The 22,632-nt window shown below is 47.7% G+C and overlaps 1 protein-coding gene across 1 annotated transcript in view; it reads left to right on the forward strand.

The window, feature by feature from the left end:
- Window positions 1–273: 273 nt before the first annotated feature.
- MYO15A (myosin XVA) overlaps window positions 274–22,632 on the forward strand; it is a 43,794-nt gene continuing 21,435 nt past the window's right edge. The window contains exons 1-34 of the mRNA XM_087942349.1: window positions 274–998; window positions 1,056–2,876; window positions 3,240–4,191; window positions 5,485–5,567; window positions 6,090–6,153; window positions 6,891–7,000; window positions 7,586–7,660; window positions 8,346–8,436; window positions 8,615–8,620; window positions 9,301–9,404; window positions 9,602–9,668; window positions 10,266–10,379; window positions 10,808–10,969; window positions 11,049–11,162; window positions 11,772–11,830; window positions 11,973–12,096; window positions 12,546–12,641; window positions 13,115–13,246; window positions 13,503–13,628; window positions 14,128–14,209; window positions 14,713–14,863; window positions 15,514–15,559; window positions 16,574–16,698; window positions 16,889–17,006; window positions 17,468–17,643; window positions 18,379–18,463; window positions 18,792–18,845; window positions 19,072–19,153; window positions 19,622–19,752; window positions 20,525–20,620; window positions 20,733–20,968; window positions 21,284–21,465; window positions 21,854–21,926; window positions 22,175–22,363. Of these exons, the coding sequence (XP_087798475.1) occupies window positions 274–998; window positions 1,056–2,876; window positions 3,240–4,191; window positions 5,485–5,567; window positions 6,090–6,153; window positions 6,891–7,000; window positions 7,586–7,660; window positions 8,346–8,436; window positions 8,615–8,620; window positions 9,301–9,404; window positions 9,602–9,668; window positions 10,266–10,379; window positions 10,808–10,969; window positions 11,049–11,162; window positions 11,772–11,830; window positions 11,973–12,096; window positions 12,546–12,641; window positions 13,115–13,246; window positions 13,503–13,628; window positions 14,128–14,209; window positions 14,713–14,863; window positions 15,514–15,559; window positions 16,574–16,698; window positions 16,889–17,006; window positions 17,468–17,643; window positions 18,379–18,463; window positions 18,792–18,845; window positions 19,072–19,153; window positions 19,622–19,752; window positions 20,525–20,620; window positions 20,733–20,968; window positions 21,284–21,465; window positions 21,854–21,926; window positions 22,175–22,363 (6,851 nt within the window). The remainder of the gene's footprint in view (window positions 999–1,055; window positions 2,877–3,239; window positions 4,192–5,484; window positions 5,568–6,089; window positions 6,154–6,890; window positions 7,001–7,585; window positions 7,661–8,345; window positions 8,437–8,614; window positions 8,621–9,300; window positions 9,405–9,601; window positions 9,669–10,265; window positions 10,380–10,807; window positions 10,970–11,048; window positions 11,163–11,771; window positions 11,831–11,972; window positions 12,097–12,545; window positions 12,642–13,114; window positions 13,247–13,502; window positions 13,629–14,127; window positions 14,210–14,712; window positions 14,864–15,513; window positions 15,560–16,573; window positions 16,699–16,888; window positions 17,007–17,467; window positions 17,644–18,378; window positions 18,464–18,791; window positions 18,846–19,071; window positions 19,154–19,621; window positions 19,753–20,524; window positions 20,621–20,732; window positions 20,969–21,283; window positions 21,466–21,853; window positions 21,927–22,174; window positions 22,364–22,632) is intronic.

Genomic DNA, 22,632 nt, shown 5'->3' on the forward strand with positions numbered 1-22,632 from the left:
AAACGGAGTCTTCTATCTACGTAACCCTGAAGTGAGTAATTGCCGAAAACAGGACAGGTGAAAGGGAACAGGAGGTCTTCAGAGCTTCCCAGGCTGGTTTCCAGTTTTCAAAGAGATCCCAGGAAGCATTGCTTTCTGAGATCTTCTGGTTTCTTCGTCATGTTTACTTCCTCCTCCTCCTCCTCTCTGTTTCCGCATGGACAAGGTTTCCCTGAGCTTTCCCTGGAGGGGGTGAAGCCGAGGAGAGCATGAACACCCTTGACCTCCTCGGAAATGGCTAAGAAAGGAAAAGAGGACAAAGGGAAAAATGTCCGAAAGGGGAAGAAGGAACCTGTCACTCCGTTGGACGATGGGTCAGATTCTGACTTGGCACAGAGGAACGACGAAGAAAGTGAGATGGACAGCGAGCTGGTGGAGGGAGAGGAGGAAGGGAATGAAGATGACCCTAAGAAGAAGAAGGGGAAGGACAAGAAAGGCCTGGTCAAGAAGGCAGGCAAAGGGAAGAAGGGGGAGCTGGACGACAAGGAGGTCAAGGACCTTCCTGCCAAGACCAAGAGGCAGCTCAAAGGAACCTCCCAGCTGCTCATGGGCCTGGCAAAAGAGGACCCCAAGAAGAAAGTGGCCAAGAAGGAACACGCCAAAGCCCAGCTGAAGGGAGCCACCAAGGCCATGGTCATGGCCAAGAAAGGGGCAGCAGCCCCGCCCAAGAAGAGGCGGAGCTTGAAGAGCACCTCCAAACTCTTCATGGGCGTAAAAGGGATGGGGCCCCAAAAGAGCACCAAGAAAAGCCATTTCAAGAGTACCTCGCGCTTCTTCTGGGGCCTGAAGAAGTACAGCACAAAGAAGAAGAAGAACAAGAACAAGGGGGTGCTGAAGTCCACCTCCAACCTGATGATGCGCTTCAAATCTCTTGGAAAGAAGAAGGAGAAGAACGAGGGAGCCCCTGTCAAGGAGACCAAGAAGTCCTCCTTCATGCTGATTCGGTTGGGAGGTAGGAAGTCAGAAGAACAGCAGAGTAAAAGAGGGGGGCTTTTTGGCAACTTCTTCTCGCGGAGGAAGGCAAACCAGAACTTTAAACCCCAGGCCCAGGTGGTCAGCAAGGTGGCCGCGGTCACCAACTGGCTGACCCGGAAATTCTTGAGTAAACGTAGCAGACCCAGATATGACAAACGAGCGACTGACGACTCTTGGCTGGCCAAGATTGGAGCCAAGAAACTGCCTTTCCCTTCAGAAGATGAAGTTGTGAGACACCGAGCGAATATGAGAAGAGTTCCTGGAGCCAATAAATGTACCTGTTTTGACCGATACCCAGACAAATTTGGCCACTGGAACCACCTGGATTCTGCCACCTTACAAGATCACTTTGAAGATTATGAAGAGGAACGGGGTTGTTATGATGTCCAGTCCCCTTTCCAGTATGGCTTTTCTGGTTATAACCAGGATTGTTACGGGAGGCATCCGATGGAAGAAGGATACGGGCCTTATGAGGAAGACTACGATGAGCGGGACCTTTACGGGTACCACAGTGACCACCAAGAATATGGGCCATCTTTCGATTATCCACCTTATGAGCCTTATGAGGACTTCAGCAGTGAGTATGAAGGGGAAGGTGGCCCATTTTGGGCTGGAGAAGTGGAACACCCCAATGAGGAGGAGGAGGAGGAGGTTTACGGTCAGCAGGACATTAATGACAGTGACCAAGAATGGGTCTCCCAGTCTTCATACAACCCGTACGCCTGCCTGTTGGATGACATTGCTGAGATGGAAGAAGCAGACGGAGCTGAAGCTGAGCCAGAAGACGACCCCGTTGTTTTCTCCCGTTCTCCTGTTTTTGAACGAGGGATGGAAAGAAAGACAGCTTCAATGGCACCATTGAACAGGAAGTTCCGGCTTTTTCCAAGGCCCCAAGTGAAGCTCTTTGGGAAGGAGAAGCTCGATGTCCTTCTGCCCCCTTCCCCGCAGATCTCTATGGCTTATTTGGATCCCGAGGAGGAAGGCATCCCTGAGGAAGAAGAGGAGGAGCCTCTAATTTCTCCATTTGCCCAGTTTGATGGTCAGTATCTGGAGCCTTCTGGGTCTCAGGAGACTTTTTCAAAGTTGCTCCCTGTGAGCAAGCTTCAGAGGCCCCAATGGACCAACTTGAGTGGAAGGAACTGGGTTCGGGATCCACATCCGTTGAAGACTCCTCTTTCTCCAAGAGAATGTGGGAGCCCTCTGGGGCAGTTCCTGCAACAATCCATCGCTCAGCCAAGACCTATTCTGAAGCACCACGGGAACTGGGGAAGGAACCAACCAGGCATGCATGAGCCCAGCAGAAGAACTGTGTCTCCACGGTTTGGGGAGAAGAGTCCTCTGGAGTCATCATCTCCTCCACCCCCAAGGCAGCTTAGGGGTTCAGGGAAACACCACACTATGCTTGCACCTTCTCACACCGCAGTAGCAATGCAAGACGCTCTTCACGAAGAGTTGCAAAGCACGTTCCGGTCAACTTTCCATAGAAAGTCACAGCAAGACTTCAGGTTTTCACAGAGGAACACCTCATGGTCCACAACTGGACATCAAAATCCTTCCCTCAAGGGGAGGAGTCCACATAATCACGTGTCTTCTCCTTCTCAGAGAACAGCCAAAGAAAACCTGGTTTCATCAGTTGGACGCAGGACAGCTACTAAGGCAAACGCATCCAAAGACTCCCTCTTCCAGACACCTCCTTCCCCTCACCCATCAGCACGCAAGCGTTTGGAAAGTCAACGCAACCTCTCGTCTTCTAGTTTAACATCTGTTAAAAGCCTGACGGACACCCCTTTCAGTCGTTCATTATTTCATACCTCCAGCACTCCAGAGTTTCTAAATTCTGCCAGAAATAGGACCTCTGGAAGGTCTGTCCATAATCCCATCAGGAGGAGTCTGAAGGCTCCTCCGTCACCTCAACCATCCCTTAGGCATTTTGGATCTCCTCCCATACCAGGTCACTTACAACCAACAAGAGCAGTTCATCAGGTACCTATGGACGCTTCCGGAAGCCTCCCCCAGGCTTGGAACAGGCAGGCTGAGCCCCCAACGAAAGCAGTGAAGCCATTATTGAGAAACCAGCATCGGAGGCAGTTTGGCCATGGTTCCCCAGTTTTATCTGCTAGGGGGTCTCCTCGGATGTTGCCTCATCAAGGAAGCCACAGGAACAGAATCCGAGAGTCACCCCAAGGATCATCTCTTCATGCCCAGCTTCCCTTTGAAACTGGCAGGCCAGAGGAAGCTCAGTGCCAGTCCCAGCTGAGGTGGCTTTGCACCTCAGAAGAAGAAGAAGCAACTCCTTGGAGTTCCTCACCCAAGATGGGAGCTACGAGAAGCTTGAGAAGTGGTTTCAACTTGCCCCAATCACCCACTCAAGCTCCAAGGCCCCGGAAGGACTTCCTTCAGCGCATTGGTCAGCCTCTGGCTGGAATGGTTCAGCCTGCTTCTTCTGTTCAGTTCCTTCCTGGAGAAAGAAGGAGACGTTTAGGAGATGAGAATCCATATCTTGCGGAGTTTGGTCCAGAAGAGTCTCAAGCTTTCTCAAGGCAGCCATTTCCCCAGCCTTCTCCAGCTGCTGTTGCATCAATGAAGCAGAAGACAGAGGCCGTGTCTGTCAGGTCCTCTACTCCTAAAGAGGCACGTAAGCTCTTGGGTGGGCATTTCTCCTGCACCATCCCTGGGGACAACCCTGGCAGTTTGAGGAGGCCCAATCTCAGCCCCATGTCTCAAAGAACAGTTTCATTCCAAAGACCCTACACTTTGGAAGAAGGCGGCTCCGCTTTGGCCAGACCGCCCTCCCTTCGCAGCCAGTATAACAAGCCAAGAAGACCAGATTTTGCCCGTGGACCTCCTGAGCTTCTCGAACATGAAATGGAAGGAGGCATAGGAAGATATGCCGTGGTGATGCCTCAAGTCCAACCGATGGGTTCTTCTCCTTGGAGAAAGTCCCAGAGGCAAAGCCAGCTGTGGTCTGAGTATCACACCGTGAACGTACATGAGATGCCAAACAAATGGACCTCAGAGAAGCTCTTCCAGCCGCCTCCAGGGGAGAGTTTTAGGGCTCAGGAAGTTCATCGTGGAGGAGGAAGAGGGAGAGGGAATGGGGTGTTCTGGTACCTGACGCGGGGAGCCTCTGGATCCCAGAACGAATATGGAGAGGCCAACAAGAACTGGCAATGCAAGGTAATCGAAAGGGTTCCTGTCTGCTGGATATTGAAGAGGGGCAGAAGGAGTTAGAGACTGGAAGGCAGAAGTGGGGAGGCGGGGAGTGAGAATTGGAGGAGGCCCCTCTGAGTTCAATTTATCTTGAACTTCTGAGTCACTGGACTGTACACGCCCCAAAGGAGATCGACCCACCCAAGGCATTTGTAACCTTGTGGACTTGTCTAATGTGGTTGAGAGGCTAGTGTGGCATAGCAAGTCCCAGCCAGACTTTGACCAGACCCCCCCCCCACCTCTCAGAGTGCCCCTCCCCCCAGAGCCATTCCAGCATTTCACACCCATGAGATAGAAAAGAGAGGGAAACAAGGACATTCCTAGCAAATCGTGGCTTTTTCATGGTTTTTCGCTGAACACCAATCAAATCAGATGTTAGCCTTGTCTGTGCTCCATTTAGGGGAGTCAAGTCCTTGGCAAGATCCTCAGATGTCCGATAGTTTCTGCAGGGCAAGATTATCCACCTGTGTTGACAAAGGCCCCACCAGGGAGTGGGAGAGATCCCAGGGTCCCCTCTTGATCGGAGGCAGCCAAAGGAAGCAGGAGAGGCCACTATTGTAAGAAGGCAAGCATGCACTTCCTCGGTGTCTCTCTCACACAGCCATAATTGTGCATCCCCCTCTCCAACCTTCTCTTCTCCTTTGAAAGAATCTCAAAAGCAAAGTTGCTTTGGTTCAATTAAAGAGGAGCTGGCAGGGGAAATGTGCAAGGCAGCCTCTCTGCTCTGCGGGAATCGACACAACGCCTTAGATCAAAGACACCCAACATGGCTGGCTTGTCTGCATAATATCCCCTTGTAACCAAAGAACAATGTGATAGTGGAGGACATTGAGCAGAGTTGGAACTGGAGGGGAGAATTAATTAGAGAGAAGCAGCTACCTGACTCCTATCTCCTGAATAATGGTGTGAGTCACTGCTTAATAGCCAGTCCACCATGACATCCAACTGGTGTGTTTGCTTACTGTCAAGACGTGGCCTTTTCAGATGCAGAAGGATAGCCGGGCACCACTTGCACAGCCTCAATCTTTTCCTAGGTGGAAGGGGTGCCAAGGCAGGCAGGAAGAACAGACTGGAAGGAGGGGTGGGATTCAGCCTGAATCAGGCCCTCCCCCGTGCCATGAAATGCCTTCAGTGATGCTTGAGCTGCTGCCAGCTCTCTGCTGAATCTACCTCTTGGGGTGGTGGGGGAGATTCAGAGAGGGACAGGGATATTTTGGAGGCCTGTCTTGACCTTCTCCTGGTCTTTCCACCAACTTCTAGATGCACTGCATTCACAATTTGCAATCGGCAACCAACCCAGGAGAGGCGAGCTATGATGGCGTGGATGACTTGACCCAACTAGAGTAAGTATTGAAGGATGGGCTCTTGTTGGAGGCTGTCCACCCCTGAGAGACTTGCCAACTTGAAGATGGGTGGACTTCAATTTCCACAATCCCCCAGCCAGCACACACACATACACACACACACACACACAAAATGTATATCTTAATGAAAGTTCTTTTTCTGTTCAGCTCCTCTTGTAGTATTTTGGGATGGGGCAAAATTAAATAAAAGATCTATGAAAAGAAAGGAAGACGAAGACCACTTATGAGAGCATCTTCCACACGGGGCCAATTTAGCCCTTCTAACTAACCTCTCTGCTCGTGTGCAGAGTGCAGCCCTTTTTTCATCATTCACCTGAGCCCGGGTGGGGTGGGGGGGTGCTTAGAGCCCTACTACCTACAAGTCAAGAGGGAGCAAAGCTTCCTGTGTCTTTTCACCTCGTACCTTTATGAGGTTTGCTCCACGGAATCCCTGAGGACCATATTTATTTCCCCTTCTTAAGGTTGTGTTGTGTTCAGCCATGTTTGTTCTTTATGCCACAGAGACCTCCAAGAGAACGTGGTCCTGCACAATGTCCAAAGGAGGTTTGAGCAGGGGCTGATCTATGTAAGTTGGTTGTTTTCACTTTTGCTCCCCGGGCTTCCAAACCATTGAAAGAAACACCCAGAGGGGAGGGGGAGGTTCTGGCTTCAAACCCCAACTAAGCCACAAGCTCTCCTGGGAGGACCAGCCTTGGTCTTCCTCACAGTCTATTGTAGGGATGGAGGTAGAGAATTCGGCACGTGACTGGTGGCCTTTGTCCTTCAAGAAGAGAAGACTCAACGTTTATTCTCTTGCTGTGTGGAAAGTAAGAGAGAGGACATTGGCAGAGATTTATTTATTCCAATTTGTATTTATTAAACTTATATATTGTTCATCTTGCCGGATGCAACTCTAGGCAGATATATGCAAAATCTGTTTGTCTTTTGACAAGATCCATCTTCCTTACTCTCTGTTACTAGTAAATGCAAGCTTAAATGAGATATAGCTGTTAAAACGAAACTTTCTGGAAGGTTTTGAAATATTGCTCGCTTTTTGTAAGTTCTCAGCCTATATTTTGCAATGTCTGTCCATAAAGCATAGGAATTGCCTAGGCCAGAGTAAACCTTGAGTTTATTCTTATGTATAGAGCATGAAGTCATTGTGTTTGGATTCACACAGAGCACCAAGTCCTCCAGGATGTGTTTTTTGCTTTCCCTAGCATGTCTTTTCTCTCTATGTGTCTGTCTGTCTGTCTCTGTGTCTCTCTCCATCTCTCTCTCACACACACACACATACCTCACGTTCCTCTTTCTCTCTGCCAGACCTACATAGGAAGTATCCTGGTGTCAGTGAATCCTTACAAAATGTTCAACATCTACGGAACGGACCACGTCCTGAAGTATGATGGCAAAGCTTTGGGAGAGAACCCACCGTGAGTCTGTTACTGGCTGCAGGTTTGATCTGGAGGGTGTTTCACTCCATCCTTGCAAAATGGGGACAGTTTCATTACCCTGGGCTCTTTGGACAGGCAATATTCTTAGTCCTGGTGGCCATGAGGATGTTCTCGTGTTCTTCTGTGGGTCGGAAAAGGCTGACCAGGCACTTCTGGAAATCTCAGAGGTTTGAGTGAATAGTGTCTCAGTTACCACTGAGTCTTCTCACCCAGCAAACTAGAGACTCCCAGAGGATTTGCAACTACAATTCCTATCATTCTGGTTCTCTGCCTTTATTGGTTAGGGCTGGGAATCCAAAACATCTAGAAAGCATGAATGAACAACTGGTCTCCCTCCTATATATTTTTATTTTAACTGGCAGTGATTCTCTAAGATTGCAACTAGGTAGAACTACCTGTTTTGGTGTTTCTATAAGTGGTTCCTTCCTTATGTTTCTACACGATTGTCACTAAGCCTTGTGGGAATGCCAGATAGAAAGACACTATACTTGGTTTGAGAGCAGCCTGTCCCCCGTTTTTAAAGACAGCTTGAAACTTCCTTCCTTCCTTCTTTTTCTTTTGCAGACACCTTTTTGCAATCACTAATGTTGCCTACAGCAAGTTGAGAGATGCCAAACTCAACCAATGTATCATTATTAGGTGAGCTTGGGACGTTCCCTCTGACAATAGTCCTCAAAGTATCTAAGAAGAAAGAGGACCCCTCCCCCATCTCCTTTCAGGTTAGGTCCCTGTTGAGATGTTTCCTTGGGCTCAAGGGTCCTTACGTGGAATGGGATGGAATGGAATGGAATGGAATGGAATGGAATAGAATAGAATAGAAGAGAAGAGAAGAGAAGAGAAGAGAAGAGAAGAGAAGAGAAGAGAAGAGAATTCTTTATTGGCCAAGTGTTGGATGCTTGGAATTGGACACACAAGGAATTTGTCTTGGTGTAAATGCTCTCAGCATACATAAAAAGAAAAGATACTTTTATCAAGGGTCAAGAATCATCAGGTCCAACAATAATAGTCATAGGGTACAATAAGCCATCAAATCATACTAGGAAACAGTCCATATAAATCGTAAGGATACAAGTGACAAAGTTACAGTCATACAGTCACAAGTGGGAGGGGATGGGCGATGAGGAGTGATGAGGAGATGAATAGTAATAGTAATGCAGACTTTGTAAATAGTTGGACAGTGTTGAGGGAATTATTTGTTCAGTAGAGTTTGGGGAAAAACTCACCTTGTGTCTAGTTGTTCTGGTGTGCAGGGCCATATAACGCCGTTTTGAGGGGGGAGTTAAATTGCATTGAGTTACATGCCTTCCATCTGGTTTGCTTCTAGTGGAGAAAGCGGATCAGGCAAAACTGAGGCCACCAAACTGATCCTTCGTTATCTGGCAGCTATCAACCAGAAACACCTTGTGACTCAGCAGGTAGGACGGAGAGGGTGAGCAGAGGCAACAAGGCTCAGCCCAAGCCTTGGTGCTCACCTAAGGCCCAGCTAAGGTCAATGGGTGGGTGGGTGCTTGAAGGGGGAACTGCCCTGAATCTTTGAAGACCTACCTTTGCTTCCCACCTTCTGCTGCCATTCTCTTCTTGATGCTTCCCTAGATAAAGGTATGGGGCATGCTGTGCATCAGGTTTATTTTTTTTTCCCAGCACTGGTTAATGCCGTGGTGCGTGCATGAATTCAGTTGTGTAGGGATTAGTTCCTTGCTGTCTCCTTTTCCCACCTGTCTTGGAGAATGAGGGCTTCCCTCTGAGCAACCGATCCATCTCCATCCCTTATCAGTTGACTTATTGAACGAGGATGGCAGTTTCCTCCAAGCTGAAGTGATGAAGACTCAGCTCCAACCTTTCCTACATGATTTGGACCCAGGTGACCAATACACCTGCCTACCTTTCTTTTGGCTGATTGCAGTAAAGGATCTTGCTCCCAAAATTCAGTCGTTGCTCAGAGGTTGAGCTGCTGCAAATGGTTATTCTGACTTATTCACTTTCACATCAGCGGTTGCTCTACCGTCTCTCTCCCTCTCTTAGCTCCCCTGTTTTGTTTTGTTTTAATGGGGCACCCATGGAACATTTTGTCCGTTCTCCACACTGCTTTTCTCTTTGGCAGGCTGGATTTTGGCAATTAAATAAAAATCAGGTTAATGTAGCAGCCAGGGCATGTTGAGGTTTAGAGGCCTCCCTTGCCTCCAATGCAGGGGGCTCCAACCTGAGCAACTTTAGGCCTGGCGGACTTCAACTCCCAGTATGTATATATATTGCTCTTGTGTTTTATCTGCTTGAGTCAGATTCTCGAAGCAACCCCTCTTCTGGAATCATTTGGAAATGCCAAGACTGTGCGGAATGACAACTCCAGCAGATTTGGAAAATTTGTGGAACTTTTCCTGGAGGAGTAAGTAAACCAAACCCTGGATCTTCCTACCACGCCCTCCCCTACTTACAGCGTCTCTGCTTCTTCCCATACAATCCTGCCTTCAGGGGCCCTGCATGATAAAGATAATTTTCAACTTACAAGCATTTGTTTAGTAAACGTTTGATATTAACAACGGCACTGGAAAAAGTGACTGACAACTGGTTGTGTTTCTCCAGCAATGGATTGATCTGTGGTGCCATCACCTCCCAGTACCTTCTGGAGAAATCAAGAGTCATCTTTCAGGTGAGTTTTTCTTCTGTTCTTGGGTTGGTGTAGTCATGGCAAGCAAGGGTGACTCTAGCAAAGCAGGTGAGAACTGCAAAGGAAGCTTTTGGAAGAAAATAAATAGCATTTGCAGGGAGCTGGTTTGGAAAGGGCCTCTTTCCAGCTTGCATGTGTTATAAATAATGCTTTGGATTAAGCTGGTTACTTTGATCCTTTAAAATTAACTAAATGGTGCTGTTGGTTGGACAGCTCTGCCCAAACTATGATGATTGTCTACGAAAGGAGTGAGAGATGGGTTAGATTTGGACAGCAGTTCAGCATTTATTAAAAAGCAGAAGTGGGTTTTTTTCCCGGCAATAAGGAAAATTGAAAAGATCATTCTAGCATTATGAGCTGAGCCCTCTGAACAAATGACTCTTTTGAAAAGAGTTCTTCTCCAAGAGTGCTTAGAAATATCAAGCCAAGTGTAAGCCTATGTATTTTTTATTTTATTTTATTTTTCCTTACTTTCATTGGTAGCCATTCTGGATTTTTGCACATGGGGATCAAAATATCTTGGTTTCTCACTCATAATTATCCTTCACATCCATCAGTCTTGTCTGACTCATTCCCTAGGCCAAAAATGAACGAAACTACCACATCTTTTATGAGATGCTAGCTGGTCTCCCCACACAGCAAAAGCAGACGTTTTGTCTTCAAGGTGCAGAAACCTACTATTATCTCAACCAGGTATGGAGCTGAGAATTCCTTGTAGTTATTTCTTCATGATGATTCTTTGTCCTTCAAGTTTCTGTTTCGTCAATTTCTCAGGTGCTTAAAGGTCCCCAAAGTGGCTCAGGCCAGGTTCTCAAAAAGCTCAGATACCTTCTCACGAGATGCAAATGGGAAAGAAAAAGAGAAGGGTGAATTCTTAAAATCCAGGAGAAAGGAGTGAATAGATCTAGGTTGGGCCAACTAATCCTCATTTAGGGAAAAGTTAGTGTTGTGCTAGGAGATGCCTAGCTGTGCTTCTTTGCAGCTCTTTGATTTCAGGACACATAAGCAGAAGAAGAGGAGGTCTCCATTGGAAGAAAAGATGTTTCTTCTGGATTCTCCTGCCATTAAAGGCACTAGGACATGCCGTTGGGAATCCAATGTTTTCCTGCTGTCTTCCCCAGGGAGGCAACTGCGAGATCCCTGGCAAAACAGACCTAGAAGACTTTCACCGGCTGCTCGACACCATGGAAGTCTTGAATTTCAGCCTCCAAGACCAGGACAGCATCTTCCGAGTCCTGTCTTCCATCCTTCACTTGGGGAATGTCTACTTTGAAAAGTATGAGGTAGGAGGCAGCCCTGGAATCGGAGAGATGGTTCCTTATTCCAGGGGGAGATGTTTGAGCCTGATTTGGGTCCTTGCAGACCGACTGCCAGGAAGTGGCCACTGTGCTGAGCGCCAAGGAGATCCGGGTCGTGGCTGAGCTGTTGCAGATCTCTCCAGAAGGCTTGCAAAAGTCGATCACCTACAAAGTGACGGTGAGGGAGCTAAACTCTAGACAATGCACAAACAAAAAACAGATGCTGCCCTCGGTCTGCAACACGATCCACACTCAGCCCATAACTCACAACAACTTGGATAGTTCTGGTGTTTTGTTTTTTTCCCAAGTGTTGTTTTTAAGTGACAAGACATTCAGGGCCAAAGGGAACAAGTGGGGTCAGAACAGGAGGCCGGAACAAACCTTGAGATGGTCCACAGGGAGGACTGGAGTCTATTAAGACCATCTTACCATCAATGGAGGGAGAAACTGCTCGCCCCAACCCCTTAGTTTGAGTCACACATTTTGAGCAAATGGGGAAGTTTGGAAGGTCCCATAATTAGCCGGGGGGGCTTTTCTGTCCACCCTAAAGCCCCAATTCCCATTTCCAAGCTTTGTAACTCACAATCATGGGCCTCTAATGATACACTTAGATCTTCAGAACTCAATGCCCCCCTTTTGGACATGAAAATAACCTTTTTTACTGTTCCACAAGAAGGAAACTCCAGAAGCGCCATCCAATGGTATCCCTGTGAAACTACTCTAGAGGGGCTGGTGGGTGCAGGGAAGAGAAGGCAGCCATCTTGGTTCTTCCTTTGCTTTTTGATAGGAAACGATGAGGGAGAAGATTTTCACACCACTCACTGTAGAAAGTGCCGTAGATGCCAGGTAAAGAGAGAAGGGAGGGAGGGGAAAGGGAAGTAGGTGCCCTAAGTTGGAGACCACGGTGCTTAAAGCAACACCTGCATGTGTCCTTCCAGTTCTGATGTTGTACCTTGTGGGTGGTCTTCCCTCGACTTTCTCCTTTCAGAGATGCCATTGCCAAGATCCTTTACTCACTGCTTTTCAACTGGCTCATGGACAGGGTCAACAAGCAGATGTGCCCCAAGCAAAACACCCTATCGATTGCCATCTTGGATATCTACGGCTTTGAGGTGAGGAGGAGAGAACGAAGCTAAAGATGCACCTTAGGCTATTCTGTCATGCACATCGAGGAAAGAGAGAGGAGGAGAATGCAACCATGAGCTCCTTTGGTACCTTCTGATTTACAGAGGCCATAGTTCATCTTTAGGTATCTTCTGCCACCAAGCCCTCAAAGTGGACAATTCCACTTAGAAAGTTCATGGATTGTCATCTTTTCTTGCAATTTCTTTGCAAGTTTGGAGCCTTTTTGTTGGTGGTTCCTTGCAGCTAACATCAAATTAAGCATGTTGGTTGGTAGGTTAATTTGTTTATTATGGCTGCCGAAGTATTAATTCCTCGGGGTTTGTAAAATTGATTAAAAAGCATGCAGCTAAATTCTAACAACGGTAAAAATAATCAACAATGGTTGATGGAACTTCTAAATTTCTTTTTGTCCCTTTCCTCCCTGCTTTTCCCATAGGATCTTGGTTTCAACAGTTTTGAGCAGCTGTGTATTAATTATGCCAACGAATATCTCCAATACTTCTTTAATAAGATCATCTTTAAGGAAGAACAGGTAAGACCAGGAGGAGCCAAAGCCCTTGAGAAGTTATAGCTGATGGGTGAATCAGATCCACCACCCAGCTTTGTGCAAAGGAAACTAAAATGCATCTGGCATTTTATTTGGTGGCTCTCTGCTTTATGTTAGAAGTCAGGTGGCCACCCTTGAAAATGTCCTCCATAGCAGAAGGAAAATAGCAGTAGAGTTTTTAAAAATAGTCCCCCACTGTTTATGGTCAAGAGGTAACTGAAGACTTTGAAGGCACGTCCATCCCCAAAGTTCTTAGAACTTCAGGAAAATCCCTTCATGGGAAAGATTCTGCTTTGGAGGGTGAACCAGACTGGATCAGCTGGATTTGCATCCCGATAGAGGTCTTCTTTTTAGTGAAGGTTGCTTAGCAAAACGGCAACAGCTGTTTTTTCCCCAATGGTGCATCTGCTGCTGTGCTTAAGGGCAGCAGAAAATCATGGCTCCTGTGTTGTCCTCAGGAAGAATACATCCGTGAACAGATTGAATGGAGAGAGATTGCTTTCACGGACAACCAGCCTTGCATTGAGCTGATTTCCCAAAAGCCTCATGGCATTTTGAAGATCCTGAATGACCAAAGCAGTTTCCCTCAGGTGAATGTGGCCTCCCTTGGCTTGGGGCAAGGTGGACCTCAGCCAGTAACTCAAAGCAAAGCTTCCGACCTATGGAAAGCCTTCTGCCCAGGTTTCGAAGGAATCCCCTAAATGGTGTTTGCATCCCAAAACCTACTCATAAACACTGAGTAGGGGCGAGGTCTTCTCCTTACATGGAGGATCCTCCTTCCGAGCTCGGAGAAAAGTCAGCCTGAAAGTCTTGGGGTGACTTGTGATCATGCTTCCATCTTTGTAGGCCACAGATCACACATTTCTTCAGAAATGCCACTATCATCACGGCTCTAATCCTCTCTATTCCAAGCCAAAAATGCCACTGCCGGAATTCTCTATCAAGCACTATGCAGGAAAAGTCACCTACCAGGTGAGGGAGGAGGAGGGGGGGGACTGTGGGGGTCCTTGGTGCTCTCTGGGCTTGGTTGTCTTCTTGAAGACATTTCATTACCCAACTAGGTAATATCAATACCAGAAGGGAGTGGGGCTTGCAGGGAAGAGAAGGGGGAAGAGGGCAGAGTAACATATTTGAACCATCAAGAGCCCAGGAAGGTTGGGGAGGTCCTGGTTTGTGGGATTTCAGTTTTGATGCCATCAGCTGTTTCCGTTACAAGCTAAGAGGACGAGCACTCAACTTTCTACGTGCCTTCTGGGCTGAATTCTCATCCCGCACCATCTGTTCCATCATAGCAGCCTAAGGAAAATGGAGCTGGAAACCAACATTCATGAACAGCATCAAAAGCTGAGAAATGAGCCATGGTTTGTTCAGCCTTCTCAACCAGGGTGCCACCTAGGGAATTGGACTTCAGCTCCAAGAATTCGTGATCCTGGCTCTGCTGTTTGCATTTTCTCACTCCATTTTCTCCTAGGTGCATAAATTCTTGGATAAAAACTACGACCAAGTTCGCCAGGATGTCCTCGATCTTTTTGTCAACAGTAAAATCAAAGTAGGTGCTTAGACTGACATCTCAGTGGGCCCCAATTCTTCCACTTTGCACAAATTTAAATGCTTATGTGAAAATTTTAGTTGCAATGATTGGAAAAGGGATAAAGAGTGAGATCTCATTAGAAACATAGAAATAGAGATGGGGTGGGGAGAGGTTTATAAGACACACTGCTAAGCAGCTTATAGTCAATATAAACTATCAATATTTGCAGAGCAATAAATCCATTATTATTAGTCATGGTTTGCCTAAATGTGATGGAGGTGATGGCCCAGCAGCTGAAGTTCTCCAGCAAATTCCTTCTAGATTATTAAAGGATCTTAGTTTAATCCTTCTTTTCCAGCTTAGCCCACCTCCCCAGAATCAACTAAATAGGGGAGGAGGGACATCCATCTACACTGTACGGTGTCCCAAAAGCTCCTTGGAAGAGGCTGGGATCCTGGTGGGCATGAAGGAATGAAGAGGGGGGAAGCCCTCATTTCTCCTTTGCTCTGCTCTTGGTTCAGATAGTGGCCAGCCTCTTCTTCAGCCACGCTCAGCTGGTGGCTCAGCAGAGGACCATGATGGGGAAAAGCAGCACCAGCAAACGGAAGTATAAGCCCCAAACGGTGGCTGCAAAGTTCCAGCAGTCGCTTTTGGACCTGGTGGAGAAGATGGAGAGGTATGTCATACAGGACTCCAGCCTTGACGTCAATTAGTAGATGCAACGTGGACATGGGACCTTGCCTTCAGAAGTTCTGGGTGCTCCAACACTGGAGGTTCCTAAGAAGAAGCTGGAGAGCCATTTGTCCAGAATTGTATAGGGTCTCCTGCTTGAGCAGGGGGTTGGACTAGAAGACCTCCAAGGTCCCTTCCAACTGATGAACCAGACATGTCATGGCCCATGTCGCTGCAGAGTCTAGCTAAGGATCTTCTGAGGACAAGAACCAAGGAGTTCATCCAGGTGGAACCCATACTGAAATCCCACTGCCAAAAACGGACCAATTTATTAGCAGAAATTAAAGCCCAGAGAAGATAAAACTAAGACGAGGAAGACCATTGCTCTATTTAAACATTTAGAATGCAGAAACACAGCCAAATCGTTCTCTGTGGTTGTAGAAGGAGGATCTAGATGTGGACATCTGGAATGGGCAGTTTTGGAGGGAACGGTGGAAATATCCTAATGATGAGCTAACATGAAGCGATTTTAAATTTCCCTTGCTTTCCCAAATGAGAGCTTGGGCACATTTGGTTTTTTTTTTTTATGTTAGAGGTACCACTTTATCCTCAAAGCAATTTTGTTCAGCCATCTCTTTCTCTCTCTCTCTCCAGATGTAACCCTTTCTTCGTTCGCTGCATCAAGCCCAACAGTACAAAGGTAGGGCTGACTCCCTGTTGTCTCTCTCTCTCTCTCTCTCTCTTGGTCCTATTGTTCCCAAATCAGGCAGTTCAGATCCCATTTGTATGATGCCAGAGTATGCACCAAGCTCCATCCTGCCCCATCAATGGCATTTTAACTCAACTGTCTCTTTCAGACACCCAGCAATAAGTAGATTGTTACTTGTTGAACAACCCCATGATTTGCTTAATGATCAGAGAAAAAAATGGCCATCAAATTGGGTCCATGTGATGACTTGTTTAATGACCACATTGCTTAGTGCCCAAAGTTCCTGTCCAAATTGTAAGTTGAGAACTACTTGTAGGCTTGAGTGAGTATTGAGAAGCCAGGGAAATGATGTCCATAATGACATCACACGAATGGTGCAACTTCAATCATTGGCATGATTTTCACCATGGCATCATACGGTATCTGACACCATCATGGCTTGTACCAGAGGCCTACCTATACCAAGCATCATGAAGTTAACTTAATCAAGTGGAAGATGGTTGGAAGATGCTTTTCCTAACCTGGGCTCTTTCAGATGTCTTGAATGACAGTTCCCACCAAATCCAAGCAACACAGATGTAGGGTTACTGAAGGTTGAGCATCTGCACTTGGATGCTGCAAAAACTAACCATGGTTAGTTTTTCATGAGCGACCCTATTCACTTAGTGTAGGTCTCAAGTATATTGGAAGGCCAGGAGATTAATAGGTTGGACAAACGTACCTTGGGTTGTTGGGTAGTTGTTGTTTTGTCCTCCTATCAAACACCCTTGTTATTTCTTCTTCTTTCTTCTTCTTCTTCTTCTTCTTCTTCTTCTTCTTCTTCTTCTTCTTCTTCTTCTTCTTCTTCTTCTTCTTCTTCTTCTTCTTCTTCTTCTTCTTCTTCTTCTTCTTCTTCTTCTTCTTCTTCTTCTTCTTCTTCTTCTCCTTCTCCTTCTCCTTCTCCTTCTCCTTCTCCTTCTCCTTCTCCTTCTCCTTCTCCTCTTCCTCCTCCTCCTCCTTCTCCAGGAACCAGGACTGTTTGAGGCTGATACAGTCAGCAACCAGCTACGATCTTCAGGAATCCTGGAGACCATCCGAATCCGCAAGGAGGGCTTTCCTGTCCGGATCCCCTTCCAAATCTTCATTGACAGGTACAGATGAATCTGCCGAGATCCTTAGTCCAAAGCTGTTCCAGCCTAAGATCAGAACTCCGGGAGCCCCAGACCCAACGGCCAGAGCTGAGAAATCCGCCTGTCAGGCCACCACTGCAGCATGGAAAAACACGCCGTCCACCATAGGATGGCTTAGCCCTACATCCCAGTCTAATTGGTGTCTCCTCAGGTACCGCTGTCTTGTGGATATCCGTAGTGACATCATCCCGGACGGGTGGAATTCTGTGGGGGTGCTGAAGAAGCTGTGCCCGGTCACCCCAGAGATGTACCGCATTGGCACAACCAAGGTAAAGCCATCAGTGTCAATGATAGTTTATTACAAGAAGTTATAGAACAGATAGTAGATGGACATTGCAAAGGGGGGGGGGTCCCTGGTCTTTAAAGAAGGGGTTGGTGGCTTCTTCTCAACTGATTCTACTCAGGGTGTCTAGGTGGACTTGGACATCAGGAGATGCCCTTTAGGTTCTCTTATGTCGGGTCTTCTCCATCACCAGCTACTCCATCTGGTTATGTACCCATAGGAACAACCCAACGTTACCCGAATCCTCTTATTTTGCTTGTCCTTCACCTTCCTACCTTTTCCTCCTTGTACATCCCGTCCCTTAGCTCTCGTTGCCCAATGCCAGCAATTCCAAGGGCCTAGGCAAAAAGAAGTCATAACATCAGCTCCATCCACCAATGAAGATGATGGATCAGTGACCTCTTGGGCTTCTGCTTCTCCTCAGCCATCTTCCTCTTCCTCTTCTAGCTCTTCATGAAGGAAAGCATCTACCAGCAATTGGAGGCCAAGCGGGAACAGATTGTCCACATGGCGGTGGTGACTCTCCAACGTTACGTCCGTGGCTTCTTGATCAAGAAACGCTTTTATGCCCTACGCTGCAAGATCATCCTCTTTCAAGCCCGGGCCCGGGGTTACCTTGTCAGGTGCTGAGTTGGACTGTCCTTGAGAGCCTTGTGGGGATGCTTGTGGAGGGGCTTGAACAGAGCCTCTGTCATGTGTGGACCAGCCTCTCATCACGCACCACTTTTCAGACTTAACATTCTAATCCGGTATAAAGTCTTAATTCCCTGCCCTGTCGACCAAATAGACTCTGAAAAACAATTATAAGATCTAAGTCCCACCCATCTTTCCACTCAGCCCCCACCCCCAGATAATAGCTTAGGGATCTCAGGAAACTCAGCTGTCCAAATGCATTTTCAACTGGATTCTGAAAAGATTCAACCCCTCCCACGGATCACCTAAACGAGAATGCCCTTTCTATTCCCTCATTTTAACATCTTAACAACCTTGTGAGGTGGGTGAGGGACAGGTTTAAGGGCCACTCAGGCGGACTTTCTTAACTTAATAAGAATTTTGAGGCCTTCCCCAACTTGGTGTTCTCCAGACATGCTGGAGAGCCTCTTCCACAATTGTCAACCAAGATCCCAACAGCTTTGCTGGATGGGTTGAGATGATGAATCTCCAACTTCTCTGCAAGAGGTCATGTTGGCGAATATCCCTCCAGGTGGTCCGCCTGTAGATGTCTTTGCCATCCTTGGTCTGGTCCGTCTGTCCATTATTGTGTTTTGATTTGATTTTTTACCCTGGGTAGGAGAAAATGTTGTTGAGACTTGGGGTGATCTTTCCCACCTCCATCCGGGGGGTTTCCCGTCCTGCAGGCAGAAATATGGGAGGCTGCGTCAGACGCTCATCAAATTCAGATGCCTGGTACGCATCTATATGAACCGCAGGAAGTACCTCAAGGTGAGTCTCCAGGGTGGGGGGCTGAGTGCAAACTGGGGGTACAGGAAGAGGATTGGGGAGAGAGGGACCTTATCATAAATTGCCTAGGTCTCTTGGTGTCTACTCTGCATGGTGGATGACAATTCCCACATTCTGTGATCAAGGAGAAGATCCCTATGCTTGGAGAAAAGGGCCCAAGTATTCCCACATTCCTGGGTCCCTTTCCAATGAAAGTGCTCATTCTCTCTCCCCACTTAGGTGCTCTGGAGTAATTGGATTGCTTTCTAATAGAGTTGTATTAATGGGGTGCAATGCTTGTGTGACCTTGGAAATCTCACTCTGATTTCAGAGGAAGGATGAGGAGCGCCGAATTGCAGAACAGGAGAAAAGAAAAGCTGAGCAGGTAATTCTCTGGTGTTTTGTGGTTTACTGGGGGCACTGAAGCCCAAGAGGTCAGTCTGAAAATGTTGCTGAGCAGTGCACTCACTCCCAAGGCAAGTACACAGGATCTTAACACTTTTGAGGAGAACTTGGGCTGCAAAAACTTCCTTTGATAACTTGCGTATACAACTGAAGCAATTTTGTTGCTGAGATAACTAGAGGTGACCCAATTTTCTGGGTTCCACTAGGAACTGAGTCAGCGAGAAGTGATGAAAGTCGCAGATCTGGAAATCCCTGCTGATCTGGTTGGACTCTTAAAGACTGTGGCTGGTAGGTCATGATCCACTACGAACTAAGGGAAGGCTAGATGAACATCAGCAAGGATTTTAGATGGCGGATCTTTGAGGTTTCCAGGAAGGAGGTTAATTCCTTCTCTGTACCACCAGTGGCAAGCTGAGTAGACCACAACATTTTGGCTGTCAGAAGGCACCAGACACCGAATTGTTTGCCTACAGCTGCCATCCTTTAGCCTTGTTGGTCTATCCTTGCCAGTGGAGCTCTGGACAGGTACATTATAAGCACTGTTTCAACAACAAAAAAATAAAGGAAGTGCTTGGATGGCCCTACCGCTTGCTTTCTGGGACCCAGAAAAGGGGGCTACAACTGGCATTAGAGAGAACCTATTGCCCAGTTGACATGGTCCGGCCAATGTTTTCTGGCATTCTCGTGAGTGAACTTAAGGGGTTAGGATGGGAGGACCCCTCCTTTGCACTGGCTGCTACTTCCTGTTCCTCGTAGTTGACAAGCAAGTGAGTGAGGAATGTATCACGCCTGTCCCTCCGCCCAAGATGCAGGCCAACTTCCAGCTCACCCTGCCTCTTGACATCAACAATTATCCCATGCCCAAGTATGTGCAGCTCCACTTCAAGGTAAGGCTGACAATGCTGGGCTTAATGGCATAAGGGGTGCTTCACTCACACCACTATTGGGAGGTAGACCAAAAGCTAGTATTTGTGGCTGAGTTTACATGCTGAATTGGGTTTAAAAGATGGTTTGTTCAGGGAGCCGCTATGGCTGGCTTTGCATGTATCCCTTAGGAAACCAAGAGTTGATTTTACTCACACAACATGTTATACCATCTGCATTGGATTACAAACTACCATGCGTAGATTCATACTTCCTTACATAACTCACTTTATTTAACAATTGGGATGATGCCTCACTCTCTAGAAGAACTCTTGATTGATCAATCGATCGTTTATGCACCCTAAGTCAGTGGCAATTCTTACTGACCACATACCAGCCTTCTCCAAGGTAATCTGCCCCAACCTAGTCTTCAGGTCTTCCAACAATGCCCCCATCACCACTGTAACTGACCCCATCTGGCACCGGGTTGTTTTCTTCTCTTTCCTTCCACCTTTCCCAGAATTACGTCCTCTAGAGAGAATTGGGTGTGACATAATACATCCAAAATATTATAATTTCAGCTTGGTTGTTTATGCCTCAAGAGAAACCACTGGACTGATTTGTTGGATGATCCATAAAGGAACTCTAAGCTCAACTGAAGCTAAACCCCACTTGTGGGATTGTGTTGACTTTGGAAACCTTTGTCTTTCTTGTTCTGGGTAGGACCTCCAGCACCGTCTCTGTCCAGAAGGCTGTGCAAATGAGTCTTTCGGTCACTTCTCTGTCATTCCACAGGAGGCACTTTTGGGGATGCTCACAAGGACTCTATCATCCCCCCTGACCCACTTAGATGAGAGTTTGGCCCCTGAAGCTCTTAACCTCTTCAAGCTGGTAGGTGAAGGTGAATTGCGTCCCTCCTGCCTGGTCAAACAATGGCCATCAACAGAGTGTTAGTGGCAGGGTGAGGTTTTGGGGACCACTCCCTGGATTTTCTCTGTGGCAGATCCTCCGCTTTATGGGTGATGCCCAACTCAACGGCCTCCAGGAGAACCTGTTTGGGAACTACATTGTACAGAAGGGGCTCTCTACGCCGAGCCTGCAAGATGAGATCCTGGCCCAGATTGCCAACCAAGTGTGGCGGAACACCAATGTCCACAATGAAGAGCGGGGGTGGCTGCTGTTGGCCTCCTGTGTCAGTGCTTTCATGCCTTCCCACCAGCTGGACAAGTACCTGCTGAAGTGAGTGGGGGCAGGTCTCCCTCCAAAGGAGGCCCAAAGAGGGTGGCCTCCTTATTTGGTGACGATGGTGACCATAGAAGATGGTCAGAAGCATTGGGGGATGATGGCCCTCCTCGTCATCTCCTTCCCAAGGCCACAAGAGGGATTTAAAAAGAGGCTCAGTTGACTGACCTGAAGCTCACGGCCAGGACAGACAGGAACAGAGCTCAGTTGACCCCTCGCTCACCATTTCTGAGCATGAGGGCCACGTGTGTGCCACGACTGGCATCTTCTTTTGCTCGCTGACTCCCTCTGCACTTCTCCCCACCTACCCAGGTTTGTTTCAGACTATGCCTTCGACGGCTATAAGCCTGTGTGCCAACACAAGCTCCTGCAAGCAATGGCGACCAGGGGCCAGGATGGAGGGGATGCCGCCCGAGCGTATCCACCCACCCTGCTGGAGTGGGCAGCCAGCCGGGACCGAGTGAACATGGCCCTTGATGTGTACTGCTTCAATGGTGAGTTAAGGGAAACAGCAGGACGGGTTGGAAATCGAAGGGCAGATGAGAAGCCGCCTTCTTGAGAACCTGGGAGAAACACCCACTGCAGGGAAGGCCCCCCAAAAAACTGAATATGGAAATAGGTGTCTACTTGCATGAAGCTGCATTCAGATCTGTAAATGGGTGTGGAAGGGATCTTGGGAGAAAGATATCCCTTCTCAGGCTATAAAAGAGACGGGGGGAGATTTGTACTTTCGGACTTGCAAGATTCTGTTAATGAAGCCTTCCAAGAAAGTAGAATTAGCTTGTCCGGGTTTCCTGTTTGTTCTGCGTGGAAAGGCTGACAAAATACAGAAGCAGGAGGGACACCCGCCAGAGTGAAGGACTTGGGGTTTTGTTTCAACAGGAGATCGTTATTCTTGCCCTGTCCATTCCTGGATCACAGGGGAAGGCCTTGCTGAAAGTGTGTTGAAATACAGGTAGAAGCGATGGGGTGTGGGAGGATATATGGGTGGTGGGACGGAGGAAGGGGGAGTGGGATCCATTGCAATGGCCCTTTTCAGCTCTCCAAGGACTGGGAGTCAGAGGCAAGGAGCTGTTGAGAAGCTCCTGGGAGGCTCCTGTCTCATCTACCTCCAGCCCCAAACAGAGAGTCCAGCTGCCCAATGCGGGTCTCCCCTCCTCACAGGAGAACCTGGAGTGGCTAAGCCCTGATGTTCCTTCACAGGGGTCTTACTGATGGATGGCGAGGCTGGTCTGTCACCATGAAGGATGGTACCCAGTGGGCCGAGCTGGCTGGCCATGACTATGTCTTGGATCTGATTTCTGATCTGGAGCTGATCCGTGGTTTCCCCAAGCAGAAGTCCTATTTCATCCTTGCCTCTGAAGACCCAGAGAAATGCACTGGTGGCAAATTGTAGGTGGCATCATGGCTCTTCCTTAGAGAGTACTTTTTTGTTTGGAAAGGGTGTTGTTCAAGAGCTTTCATTGGTTCAGGGGGCTTACCAAGGAAGAAGAAAGCAACCAATATGGGGTGGTGTTATCCCAACAATGGGAGACCCAAATCTTGGAATTGAGATGGTTGTGGAATCTTCTATGTCTTCTATGGTTTTGACCCAGGATGGGACAGAATTTTTTTTCCTGGACTGTGAAAGAGGTTCCCCTTAGATATCAAGGTTGACTTTG

This window comes from Notechis scutatus, chromosome 12 (assembly GCF_049901735.1).
Source record: "Notechis scutatus isolate UNSWTSFEM ecotype Mainland chromosome 12, rNotScu1.2, whole genome shotgun sequence".
Classification (NCBI taxonomy): domain Eukaryota; kingdom Metazoa; phylum Chordata; class Lepidosauria; order Squamata; family Elapidae; genus Notechis; species Notechis scutatus.